This window comes from Oryctolagus cuniculus, chromosome 6 (assembly GCF_964237555.1).
Source record: "Oryctolagus cuniculus chromosome 6, mOryCun1.1, whole genome shotgun sequence".
NCBI lineage: Eukaryota > Metazoa > Chordata > Mammalia > Lagomorpha > Leporidae > Oryctolagus > Oryctolagus cuniculus.
In genome coordinates, this window is record NC_091437.1 from 157,658,845 (window position 1) to 157,672,295 (window position 13,451).

The following is a 13,451-nucleotide window of genomic DNA, read 5'->3' on the forward strand; positions in this document are numbered from 1 at the left end:
AGGGAAATTCTGTTAGTTGGAAACAGGTTACAAAGCTGAATTTTGTTCTTATTTGAAAGATGGTGTAATTAGCTTTGTTGGTGTTAAATTCATGTTAGAATTTAGCTTTAAAAACCAAATATCATCTTAACAATTCTGAGAAGTCAAGTGTATTCCGTTTAACTGTTAGAACTAATACCATCATTTCTCTTTCTTTGTCAGTCGCCTGGGCCCTCCTTCTTCTCCTTCTGCAGCTGATAAAGAGGAGAATCCTGCTGTGCTGGCCGAGAGCTGTTTCAGAGAATTGCTGGGTAGAGCGACTTTTGGGAATATGAATAATGCTGTTAGACCAGTTTTTGCGTAAGTAGTTGCTGTTTTCCTGATTATTTGTGACTTTGCTCTGTTAATTTTGTATTAATTGACTTACACAAGACAAATACTTTTTTAGTTTTGTGACTGAGATGGTACCAGAACCAATGCAGCACTTAAGGAAATAGTACAGGATTGAGTCAGACTAGCTGTGTTCAAGTGCTGGTTCAGTCACTGGTATTTTCCCCTCCAGTATGAAATGTTAAAATGTGCTTAATACCATGTGCCCCATGTCCCCTTACAGACCCTGATATGTGTAGGTGCAGGGCAGTGTTGACGCAGTATCCAGGTGTTCTGGTACTGCTCTGTGGTCAGCTCTCCTGTTGCCAGGCTTCGATTTCTTGAGATCACATTCAGTTCTCTTGAGCATTTTCTGCCTTTGATCCAGTAACTTAGAGCATGAATGTTAAAGTTCTCATCGGTACTTAGGTATTCTCCTTCAGGTAAAATGCATTTAGAAGCTTTGAGCTTTTCTACAAGACGTTACCTCTCAAGTCGTGGCAAGCCTTTGTGTTCGTAGTTCAATCATCAGCAGATAGATCTATATCAAATTCTGTGTCATTTATGGGCTCTTGCTAGTTTTTATTTTGTTAAAACTCATCTTGTCTTGTTCCCCTTTTGACTATAGGAATGGCTGGAACCTACAAAGTATTCTAAATGCAGCATCAAAAACTCTTTATTTAAGGCAGATGACTAACACAGGGTTCAGTGTTGAGCTTTGATTACAAGAATCGGTAAACCACAGAATTAAAAATCAAAGAATCATTAGATTTTTCAAAGAAATCTGTGATCCCACCACTACAACTACCACTTAAAAACTGAGAGCTACTGTTTAAAGACCTTTTGGGCTTATGGAAATGATGCTAATTCGGAATCCTACCCAGTGTACTAAGGGCAGAAATGCCTGGGTTTGAGTCCTGTTTCTACATCTCTTTTCACCTTCCTGCTAATGTACAGCCTGGGAGGCAGCAGGTGATGGCTCAGGGGCTTGGGTCCCAGCCATTGCTATGGGAGACTCAGATTGTGTTCTGGGCACCAGGTTTGGGCATGGCCCAGGCCCAGCTATCGCAGGCATTTGGGGAATGAATCAACAGATGGAAGATCTCTGTCTGTCTTTCCCTCCCTCCCTCTCTCTTTCCCTCTCCCTGTACCCCTCTCTGTGCCTTTTCAATGCAATGAAATAAATAATAATTTAAAAAATTTAAATATACAGGATTATTTTTTTAATGTTTGTGAATGTAAGAATTCTAGTTTTTATTTTAATACTGTTGTTAATCACAGTAATCTATAAGGCCTTAAAAATCTAGACAATTTGAGGAAGGTGTTCACCCTAGTAGTTAAGAGATTGGTTAAGATGTCTACATCCCACATTGGAGTGTTTGGGTTTGATACTGAGCCCAGCTCCTTATTCCAGCTTCCTGCTAATACAGATTTTGGGAGGCAGTGGTGTTGGCTCAAGGAGTTGGGTTCCTGTCAGATGGAGATGTGGACAGCACTCCTGCTTTAGCTCCAGCCTAGCCTCAGCCGTTGTGGGCGCCGCTTTTTAGTGAACTGTGGATGGGAGCTCTGTCTGTGTCTGTATCTCTGCCTCTCAAATGAGTAAATGTTTAAAAAATCTAGAGGTTTAGAAAGAAGTTACGCATTGGGTTTACTGGAGTTAACTACCTTGAAGTGGGCTATGTCCTTTTCTACATAGAATTTAAGGACTTAGGGGCCAGCTCTGTGGCATAGTAGGTAAAGCTGCCATCTGTAGTGCTGGCATCCAATATGGATGCTGGTTTGAGTCTCAGCTGCTCCACTTCAGATCCAGCTCCTTGTTAATGCACCTGGGAAAGTAGCAGAAGATGGCCCAAGTGCTTGGGCCCTTGTACTCACATGGGAGATGAAGCTCTTGGCTTTGGGCTTGGTCCACCCTGGCTATTGTGGTCATTTGGGGAGTGAACCAGCGGGTGGAAGATAATCTCTCTGTCTCCTTCTCTGTAGCTTTGCCTTTCAGATAAAATAAATAAAGCTTTTTTAAAAAATAAGAATTTAAGAACTTAAATCCTGGGGCCAGTATTGTGGCACTGAGGGTTAAGCTACCACTTGTGATGCTGACATGTCAAAACACTGATTTGAGTCTCAGCTGCTTCACTTCCCATTGAGCTCCCAGCTATAGCACCTGGGAAAGCAGCAGAAGATGGCCCAAGTGCTTGGGCACCTGCCACCCTTGTGGAAGACCTGGGTGGCCTGGTCTGGCTTCTGGCTTCTGCCTGGCCCAGCCTTAGCCATTGAGGGCATTTGGGGAGTGAACCAGTAGATGGTAGATCTCGATCCATCACTCTTTCTCTCTCTTTCTCTCACTGTGCCTTTCAAATAAATAAATTTTGTAAAAAAAAACCCTTAAATTCTGGTCATGTGTTAGTCCAATTAAATATTAATATATTTATATTGTATATTAGTTATCTTATTAGCTGATTAGATATTGAATGCTTTCTGCAAGTAAGGTATCAAGTATTTTGAGGAATATGTACTTCAGTAACAAATTTGGTGCGTTAGTGACCACAGTAATTTTACTATACAGATTATGAGAAAAGGACAAAAAGTATTGCAGTTTTCAGCAAGGAATTGATGTCTAACTTTAGAATTTATTGGTGATTTTGTGATAGATATACATTTTTATCAAAAATGCTATGGAAATTTTATTTACAAAGAATGCTTTGGTTCAATATTGAAGTTGATTAATCAACCCAGATGTCCATCAGCTGATGACTGGATAAAGAAATCATGCTATAGTTATGCAATGGAATACTACTTAGCTGCAAAAAAGAGTGAAATCCTGTCTTTCGCAACAAAGTGGATCTAACTGGAGGCTGTTAATGCTCAGTGAATGAAGCCAGTACCAAAAAGACACATATCACATATTTTCCCTGATTTGTGGTAACTAATATACAGAGCACACAAAATATAAGTAAATGATCAAAAGTGACCTTTTGAGGTGTGATTATTGGTTATAGTCCTTGTCTATACTCTTGAGGAACAGTGGTTTTTCTACTTACTACTACTTGTTGAATTCTTTATTTATAGTGGATGATTAAGCTTATGATTATAAAGAAAATTGAAAGTATGTCATTGTTGGGGCCAGTGCTGTGGCGTAGCGGGTAAAGCTGCCGCCTACGGTGCTAGCATCTTATATGGGCGCCGGTTGGAGACCCGGCTGTTCCACTTCAGATTCAGCTCTCTGCTGTGGCCTGGGAGAGCAATAGGAGATGGCCCAAGTCCTTGGGCCCATGTACCCACGTGGGGGACTTGGAAGAAGCTCCTGGCTTCAGATTGGCGCAGCTCTGGCCGTTGTAGCCAATTGGGGAGTGAATCAGTGGATGGAAGACTCCCTGTCTGTCTGTCTGTCTGTCTCTCTCTCTCTGCCTCCTCTCTCTGTGTAACTGTGACTTTTAAGTAAAATAAATAAATCTTAAAAAAAAAAAAAAGCATGTCATTTTAAGAATTAACAGAAATGAAAAGGAGGTGGGAGAGTAGGAGGCAGAGAGGGAGGGTGTGGTGAGAAGTATCATCATACTTAAAACTATATATGTGAAATGCCAAAAATATGTTATTGCAAAAATTTTAAAAAGGAAAGGAGGAGGGAGGTTTGAGGGAGAGAAGAAGTTATCGTTATATTCTTAGAATTGTATCCATGGAATACGTGAAATCTGTACTCTTTGTATTAACAAAATTAAATAATTAAAATTTCAGTTGTTATTTAGTAAAGAAAATAAATGATTCAGTAGGAAATTTGACTATCTCCCTTTAACCAACAGTGAACACAGGGCACTGATACCATTCACTGGAGTGTTGGAACCAGTGAAGAAGTTAGTGTGGGAAAAGAAGAAAAAGTTTAGGCTACACTGTAGAGATCTTAAGAGTTTTATATTTAAATCTGTAGGCAGTTTGGAGATTTTAGCTCCAAGGTATAAAATGATCAGAATTGCCCTTTGAAAGAATTAACCTTTTCTCTCTGTCTCTCCCTCTATCTCTGTTAACTCTGCCTGCCTTTCCTTCTTTTTTTTGACAGGCAGAGTGGACAGTGAGAAAGAGAGAGACAGAGAGAAAGGTCTTCCTTTGCTGTTGGTTCACCCTCCAATGGCTGCTGTGGCCGGCACACCGCGCTGATCTGAAGCCAGGAGCCAGGTGCTTCTCCTGGTCTCCCATGGGGTGCAGGGCCCAAGGACTTGGGCCATCCTCCCTGCACTCCCTGGCCACAGCAGAGAGCTGGCCTGGAAGAGGGGCAACCGGGACAGAATCCGGCACCCCGACCGGGACTAGAACCTGGTGTGCCGGCGCTGCAGGCAGAGGATTAGCCTATTCAGCCACGGCACCGGCCTCTGCCTTTCATATAAATAAATAAACCTTAAAAAACGCAGGTGGGGGTGGGGCCAGTGATGTGGTTGTGCATTTAGTAAAAGCTGCCACCCGTGATACCAGTGCTGATTCAAGTTCCCACTGCTCCACTTTCCAACCAGCTCCCTGCCAATGTGCCTGGGAAAGCCTAGTACCTGCCACCCATGTAGCAGACCAAGATAGAGTTCCAGGCTCCTGCTTTCCGCCTGTCCCAGCCCAAGCTGTGTGGCTGTTTGGGGAGTGAATCAGCTGGATCTGAAGTGGAGCTGCAGGGACTCAAACCATTCTCATATGGGATGTCAGCATCCAGGCAGCAGCTTAAATCTGTGCCACAATGCTGGCCCCAGAAGATTTTTTAAAAATTCTTTTCCACTTAATTCTCCCTTAACTTAATTTAAACCTACGCTTTTCTTTATTGTCTTTTTTTTTTTAACTTTTATTTAATGAATATAAATTTCCAAAGTACGATTTATGGATTACAATGGCTTCTCCCCCATACCGTCCCTCCCACCCACTACCCTCCCCTTTCCCACTCCCTCTCCCCTTCCATTCACATCAAGATTCATTTGAAATTATCTTATTATACAGAAGATCAGCTTAGTATACATTAAGTAAGGATTTCAACAGTTTGCTCCCACACAGAAACATAAAGTGAAAAATAATAGATGATTTTTTTTTTTTTTATTTTTGACAGGCAGAGTGGACAGTGAGAGAGAGAGACAGAGAAAGAAAGGTCTTCCTTTGCCGTTGGTTCACCCTCCAATGGCCTCACCCTCCAATGGCCGCCGCTGCAGCCGGCGCACCGCGCTGATCCGATGGCAGGAGCCAGGATCCAGGTGCTTTTCGTGGTCTCCCATGGGGTGCAGGGCCCAAGCACCTGGGCCATCCTCCACTGCACTCCCTGGCCATAGCAGAGAGCTGGCCTGGAAGAGGGGCAACTGGGACAGAATCCGGCGCCCCCACCGGGACTAGAACCCAGTGTGCCGGCGCCGCAAGGTGGAGGATTAGCCTATTGAGCCACGGCGCCGGCCGATTTTTTTTTTAAATGATGATGAAATCAGATCGGACCTATTGTCATGTTTAATCCCAGTGAGAGTCAAGTTGGGAGTTGATAATTTCTTTTTTTTTTTTTTTACAGAGGATCAGTTTAGTATACATTAAGTAAAGATTTATGTATACAAAACTGTTGAAATCTTTATTGTCTTATAACAACATTGCTAAGTCTTTGTATAGTATTCTTAGATACTGAAGAAATGTGTTGTGTGCCCCCTATTAATTAAAAGTGTGATACTCAAAATTTCTATTTTATAATTTATTGTCTGTACTAATTCAAGTAACATTTGAAATAAACATGCTTCACTGTTGAACTGAAGGATTTTTTCCTACAGATAAAATTTCCAGAGCAATTTTATTCATTTTAAGAGCCATTTTTCTAGAGTCATTCATTAACTAGAAATAAAATATCTCCCATGTTCCTGGCCTGGCTGCTGGCTGAGTGTTTGAAGTCTCTGGAAAAATTTCCCTTTTTTTTTTTAAGATTTATTTATTTTACTTGAAAGTAAGAGAGGAGAGGCAGAGAGAGAGAGAGGTCTTCCATCCTCTGGTTCACTCCCCAGAGGGTCACAATGGCCGGAGCTGTGTCGATCAAAGCCAGGAGCCACGAGCTTCCTCTGGGTTTCCCACGTGGGTGCAGGGGTCCAAAGACTTGGGCCATCCTCCACTGCTCTCCTAGGCCATAGCAGAGAGCTAGATCGAAAATGGGGCAGCCGGGTCTTGAACCGATGCCCATATGGGATGCCAGCACTCCAGGCCAGGGCATTAACCTGCTGTGCCATAGTGCTGGCCCCTGGAAAGATTTCTGTTTTTCACGTTGCCCTCAGAGCCAACATCAAGATAGGCAAGCTTCAACATTCTGCTACTTTTTTTTTTTTTTATTTCTATGAACTTCTTTTTTTCTTTTATATTTAAAATTGAACAATTATGTGAATATGGAAGGTTCACCCCGATCTTTTGAGGGTCTAGCTTTAGGGGTTCTGAGTTGATGATAGGATGGCTGATCTCAAATGATAGCCCGTCCTTCCTGGGTGGGCCCTAAGCTTTGTCTCCAGTCTCTGGTGTGTACAGCCTTGAGGCCCTTAGCTCTGGGCCCTGGAGCCCTGAGGATGTGTCCAGGACAGCTGCTGCCATCAGTGTACTCACTTCTGCAGAGGCTTGCCTGCTGGTTTGGCTTGAGAGAATTTTCTTTCTTGCGACTTCTAGGTATTTAAAAGTCATAAAAAAATCTGCTATTTTATCTGTTTTTTGACTGGGTTTGGCAGTTGAGGGATATAAATTCTTATTTTTGGAAACCTTTACCTTCTTTCAGATGTTATGAGTGTTAAGCTTTTCAATATCGTTGACAATTCTAGAGGAAGAAATTGTAATAAGACAAGAACATTTGTAAAGTAACTTTTGTTATTTACAGGCATTTAGATCATCACAAACTGTGGGATCCCAATGAATTTGCAGTTCACTGCTTTAAAATTATAATGTATTCTATTCAGGTAAGTTTTGGTTAACTATGTAACTATTTTTATTTAAGTAATTTTGTTTCTGTATAGATAAGCACATCATCAGGTATACAGTAAACTGTAGGATGTAAAACATGTTTTTAATATATGTATATATTTCTCATTTCTCATTTTCTAATATGAAAAATACATAATAAAAACTAAATTTTATGATGGTGCTTAACTATATTTTTATTTTACAGATGGACTAGTATTGCATTTGATATTTATTGTAACAGTGTGTAGCTGGTAATAACAGCTAGCATTTATTGAGTATTGGCTATGGCACCTTGAGATAGTACATGTAAGAACTGTTAGTCGTTACAGAAACTGATGGTGAAACACTTACCTCCTGTAGGCAAGCATTCTGGTTCTTATCTAAACCTGAACAGTCCTGGCCAGCTCTTAATTTAATAGTGACTTCAGATCCTTTTTACACAATTTACATTTTTAGTACTGTTAAAACATCACCATTACTTAAAAGGAGTTGTCAGAAGCAGCACAGATATTAACATAGGTCATACCAGGATTTGCACTGAGGATGTGCTGTTTATTAGTTATATGAACTTAGGAAAATTGTTCAGCCTCTCAGAGTACTATATTCCTCATCTATGAGAAGAAACTTTTAACTTACGCCTTAAATGGTTGACTTACACATTAAAGTAGAACCTTTTATCAAGTGCTAGCTGTGTCCCTTGACGTGGCTCACAGTCTTACATGGTTTATCTCATTTAACTCTCCTTTGCCTATAAACTGGACATTGTTGCTATCCGCATTTTAAAAGTCAGAAAATTAACTTCCCAAAAGGTGAAGAGACGACTCAAGTATATGCAAGTAGAAAGTAAAGCAGGATTCAAATTCTGATCATTTTATTCTGGAATTCCTATTCTGAAGTAACCATTAAAGTTGATATCAAATGCCTAACATAAAGTGTTCGATAAGTGATAGTTATTATAAAGTTGATCTGGATTTATGGAAGAGTAATTTGTTAAGTTTATTTTTAACTTAGAAGTAGATCTGACAGTGTATACACATAAACTAGGGTCTTTCTGGCCTTGTGTTTTTCTGTCATTCACCCTCCTTCATTCAGATTTAGTTGTGAGATGAAATTTTTTATAGAAATGAAGGAAATAAATTATAATGTTATAAAAACTTAGGAATCAACATTTATTGATTAAATGTTCATAAAACGTCTTCTGATCTACACAGTGCTTTAAAAATATTTGTGATTACACCATACATTTTATGAAGTTCATTAATCAAGAATTAAATATTAGTGTCCAACAGAATATGAATTTATGTCTAATAAGACTATCTTGGTACAGTTCAAACTGATCATAGGCTTTTTTAAAATTTCAGTTTAGTATAAAATTAATAGAAATATTATCCTTAGATAATTATTCAGTCTTCTCAAAACAAGCTGGCTATCCCTGACCAGGGTTTATATCCTCAAGAGATTAAATAGTTCCAAATACAGTAGGACATTTGTGGTACAAGGAAAATATTTTCTTTAATCCTGATCTTCTGTGCTAAATTGATTCATGGGGGTAGTAAGGTATGATTAGGAGGTGGATTCCAGGGTCAGCCTAGAATTCTCTTCCTAGGCCCTTCCTTGGGGTTCTGTTTGTGCTGTGCATAGACCAACTGAGCTGGACCTGCCTCCTAGGGCTGTTGTGCATGCAACACATATAAAGGGAACGTTGAGGAAAGGTTGATTGACAGGTACTAGATTACAGTTAGAAGTAAGTTTTGGAGTTTTCTGTAGTAGGGTGATTATAGATGATATACTGTACATTTTTTCTGTTTAGAAAAATATAGACAAAAAATAAGGCAAACTGTCATTGTATAAAGTTCAGCTATCAGAAACACTCAGCTTCTTTGCCGAGAAGTTGTTTCAGGTTGTGTGTTTTGTGTGTATAATGTTCCTCTGTGTTAATATAACTGTAACTGAAGCAGTGATGAGAATGCAAACTTAGTTTTTGCTTTGCATTATTATAAAAGGAGACATGCTGGGACACAGATGCCAGAAACACCTGAACGTGAAATTTATCATGTTGATGGGTCTGGAAGGGAGTTCTTTGCTTTTGAACAGAGCAGCCATTATGTGTAGGATGTTCTCTTAATAAAAATAAACACTCCAAAGAAGAAAAAATATAATTAACTTGAAAACAGTGCAGCTTGGAGCCTGTCTGAAGGCACACTCTAATAGTGAGCTTCAGGATCACAGGCCGTTTCTTTTTACAGCTTGGTGCAGGACTGGAGTTACACTCATGTCACAGGACCATGCTACTGTTGTTTTTTTTATAAATGTTCCTTAGAATCAAACATTTTTCTGAATGCCTTTTTTTTTGTGGTAGATTCTAGTATTATTCACTGTGGTTGAACAGATTCACTTACATGTGAAAAAGAAGAATTGTGCCAGAATGCATGTACTGTTCCTACATCTTTGTATTACTTTATTTATTTTAGGCTCAGTATTCTCATCATGTGATCCAGGAGATTCTAGGACACCTTGATGCTTGTAAAAAAGATTCTCCACGGGTTCGAGCGGGTATTATTCAGGTTCTGTTAGAGGCTGTTGCCATTGCTGCTAAAGGCTCCATAGGTGAGTGTCCTTTTTTTTGTTAAAGGCAGTAAAATGATGCATTATATTTCAAAGCATTTTTAGTAGATTATGAAAAAACAACTTAATAAAATTGCTATCCATTTTAAAATGTGCTATAAATTTCTCTTAAAAGTTTGAATCCAAGTTATTATTTTCAGGCTGCTTTTGTATCCGAACATGTCCATTCAAACCAGTCTCTTCTTTCCTTCCTTTAGGTTTTGAGTATGTACTGAACATTGGGAGGATACAGATAAAAGAAACTGAAACTTACTGTGGTTAGACAAGCCACCTGATACTATAAGGCAGATTTTGATCACATATCTTGAGAAAACGGGTATCAAGATAAGAGAGGGAATTGGGATTAGCATGAACAAAATATTATGAGTCTCATATGACTTGAATGTATGATGTTGGAAACAAATCAGAGAAGTGGATTTAAAATGAAATTTCAGTAGGTTGTAGATTTTAGTTCTGTAGTTGATTGACAGTCTTTAAAGACTTATTGTAATTTTTGTCAGAAATGTACTATGATAATTCATCTGGCAATAAAATGTAGGGCTCATTAGAGTTAAGTCAACATCATTATTGTAGATGTGAAAGAAAGAACTTGCCACTTGGATAGCAGCAGTAGGGATGAGTATTATAAAGTCAGTAGAATTCGGTAATTGGCTGATTAGAGGTGACGGGTCAAAGTGTGACCTTTCACCTATGTGTGATTAGAAAAATGCAAGGATTCTTAATAGGGGTATGAAACTTCAGAAGGAGAACCTGGTTAGGGTCTCTTTGTTTCAAAATTGAAGTGGAAATATAGCAACTAATGAAATATTCTAATATCCTTTCAGTGTCAAATGGTATTTTGACTATGAACTTTTTATTATTTATCTTAAACTGACCTCAGATTGGTGAAGCAGATTATTGATGTGCAAGCTGCTTAATTCATACAATAATAAATTAATAATCCATCAATAAATTATTGATTTAATTAGAATGATAGATTGTTTGGCGAGAGTATGTAAGGAGATGCTGATGATACCTTGAGCCATCTTGTGTGTTAGGTACTGTGTGCCAGCGTTTGTACGTTTGAAGGAGCATGTGAACCTGGAGCTGTGCTGAAGGAGTCCCCAGTGGAGAGGGGGAATAGAAATGAAATCTACAGATTAGAACATCCTGTGATAGAGGCAGGGGTAGGGCTCTCTGGGGAATTCATAGAACAAAAGTCAGAAAGCAATTTCAGTTTAGCTTAATCTGATAAATTGGCTAGTTTATGTCTCAGAACTGAGGCAGCATCTTCTTTCTTCCATCTCACAAGATGCCCAGTAAGTCTTCTCTGGGACAGTGGACTGTATATTGCAATCATATGGGTTCTGATGGGCCAGTCAGCAGTCAGGCTAATTGTCTCAGTCCACATTACTCTGAGCAGACAAGGGTAGATAGGTAGGAAGTTTTTGGTAACCTTTCTATACCGCTGCACATTTTGTTTGGATTATAGCAGAGATTTAAACAATGAGCTTCTCATAGATATCCTACAAATGTTTGTGTTAAAATGGAGGCATTTTATTATTTAGGTATTTTTCTCTTTTGTTTGTTTTAATGGACTGGTTAGTTCATAAATTATTATATATTTGATTATTTAGAAACTAATCAAAAACTCTGATGAGAAATATGAGAATTGATTTTGATCTGCTCATGTAAGTGATCCTTCACAGGGCCCACCGTGCTGGAGGTGTTCAATACCCTGTTGAAGCATCTGCGTCTCAGTGTTGAATTTGAAGCAAACGATTTACAGGGGGGACCTGCAGGTAGTGCCAACTTAAACACAAGTTCCAAAGACAATGACGAGAAGATTGTGCAGAACGCTATCATCCAAACAATAGGTGAGTGCAAGTCACTTTCCAATCCTGTTATGGAAAACGCTGGTTAAAAAGCTCTCACTTAAAGTACTTTTACAGTACTTGCTAAAGAAGACTGGCAGCTTAGATTCTAAACTTTATATTTAGAAAGTAAACCTGCATAAGAATGGGACAAAGAATGCTGCTTGCCCTTACCAGATTCATTTATTGAGAGCTATAATGCCATTTATTCATTTGTTCTTCCCAGTCTCCCCAACCCCAGCCCCATCTGTCATCTCCTCCCTCTTCCCTCCAACACTCCCTCTCTCATTCTTTCTCATTCCATTCCCTTCTTTCCACTTTCTCTCCCTCTCAGCAAATGTGTGTATGTCTAAAAAATATACATATATACACACATGTATACTTTTTTCCTAAATCACTGGATATAGTAAGTTGAATACATTATGCCTTACATAATAAGACTAAAGTTACCAATGTCCATAAATTTAATATTGGTACAATACTTTAATCAACCTTCCATATTTCAGTTTTGTCACTAGGCTCAATAATGTCCTTTATAGCTTTTTCCCCTTGGGTCTAAAACCCAGTCAGGATCATATGTTGTATTTAGTTGTAATATGTCTTTAGCTCCATTAGTGTGGGACATTTTATTATGGCATAGGAATTTTTTTAAGATTTATTTATTTATTTGAAGATTTATTTACCTACTTAAAAGGCAGTGTTACTAGATAACTTTCATCCACTGGTTCACTCCCCAAATGGCCGTGACCACTAGGTCTGGGCCAGGCTGAAGCAAGAGCCAGGAGCTTCTTCCAGGTCTCTCATGTGGTTTCAAGGCCCCTAGCACTTGAGCCATCTTCCATTGCTTTCCCAGGCACATTAGCATGGAGCTGGATCAGAATTGCAGCAGCCAAGACACAAACTGGTGATCAGATGGGATGCCAGAATTGCAGGCAGCGGCTTAACCCGCTGTGCCACAATGCTGGCCCCACTTCTCCTTTTTTTAAAAGAATAGAAAGTTTATTATTAGGTTTTGTCTGATGTTTCCCCATGGTTAACTTTAGGTTACACAGTCCTGTCTGGAATACTGCATTTGTGATATGGTCTTGTCAGAGCAGCACATCCAGAGGTATATGGCATACATATGCTTCTCATTGGTGAAGTTAATTTTGATCAGTCAATGTGTGCTCCTATTTCTTCACTGTGTAGTTTGAGTTTTTGGGGCAAGTAATAAGCAGAAATATTCTACCTTTTATCTAAACTTTCCCTACATTTAGCATACAATTCTTTTCTTGCCTGAACCAGTCTTTTACCGTGATGGCTGCAAAATAATGGAATTTAAAGTTGAGCATTCTGAGGGCCAGCACTGTGGCATAGCAGGTAAAGGTGCTGCTTGTAGTGCTGGCATCCCATATGGGTGCCCTTTTGAGACCCTGCTGCCCCACTTCCAATCCAGCTCTCTGCTATGGCCTGAGAAAGCAGTGGAAGATGGCCCAAGTCCTTGGGCCCCTGCACCCGCATGCGAGACCTGGAAGAAACTCCTGGCTCCTGGCTTCAGATTGGTGCAACTCCGGCCATTGCAGCCATCTGGGGAGTGAACCAGCGGATGGAAGACCTCCCTCACTCTCTCTTCCTCTGCGTCTCTGTAACTCTGCCTTTGAAATAAATATATAAATATTAAAATAAAGTTGAACACTCCTTCCACAACTACCTGTTGGTGCT

The 13,451-nt window shown here is 39.6% G+C and overlaps 1 protein-coding gene across 7 annotated transcripts in view; it reads left to right on the top strand.

Moving 5' to 3' along the window:
• EFR3A (EFR3 homolog A) overlaps positions 1-13,451 on the top strand; it is a 121,318-nt gene that overhangs the window by 67,949 nt on the left and 39,918 nt on the right. For all 7 annotated transcript variants that reach the window (XM_051844033.2, XM_070075500.1, XM_051844031.2 and 4 more), the window contains exons 7-10: positions 202-339; positions 7,190-7,268; positions 9,744-9,879; positions 11,586-11,753. In XM_051844033.2, coding sequence (XP_051699993.2) covers positions 202-339; positions 7,190-7,268; positions 9,744-9,879; positions 11,586-11,753 — 521 coding nt within the window. The remainder of the gene's footprint in view (positions 1-201; positions 340-7,189; positions 7,269-9,743; positions 9,880-11,585; positions 11,754-13,451) is intronic.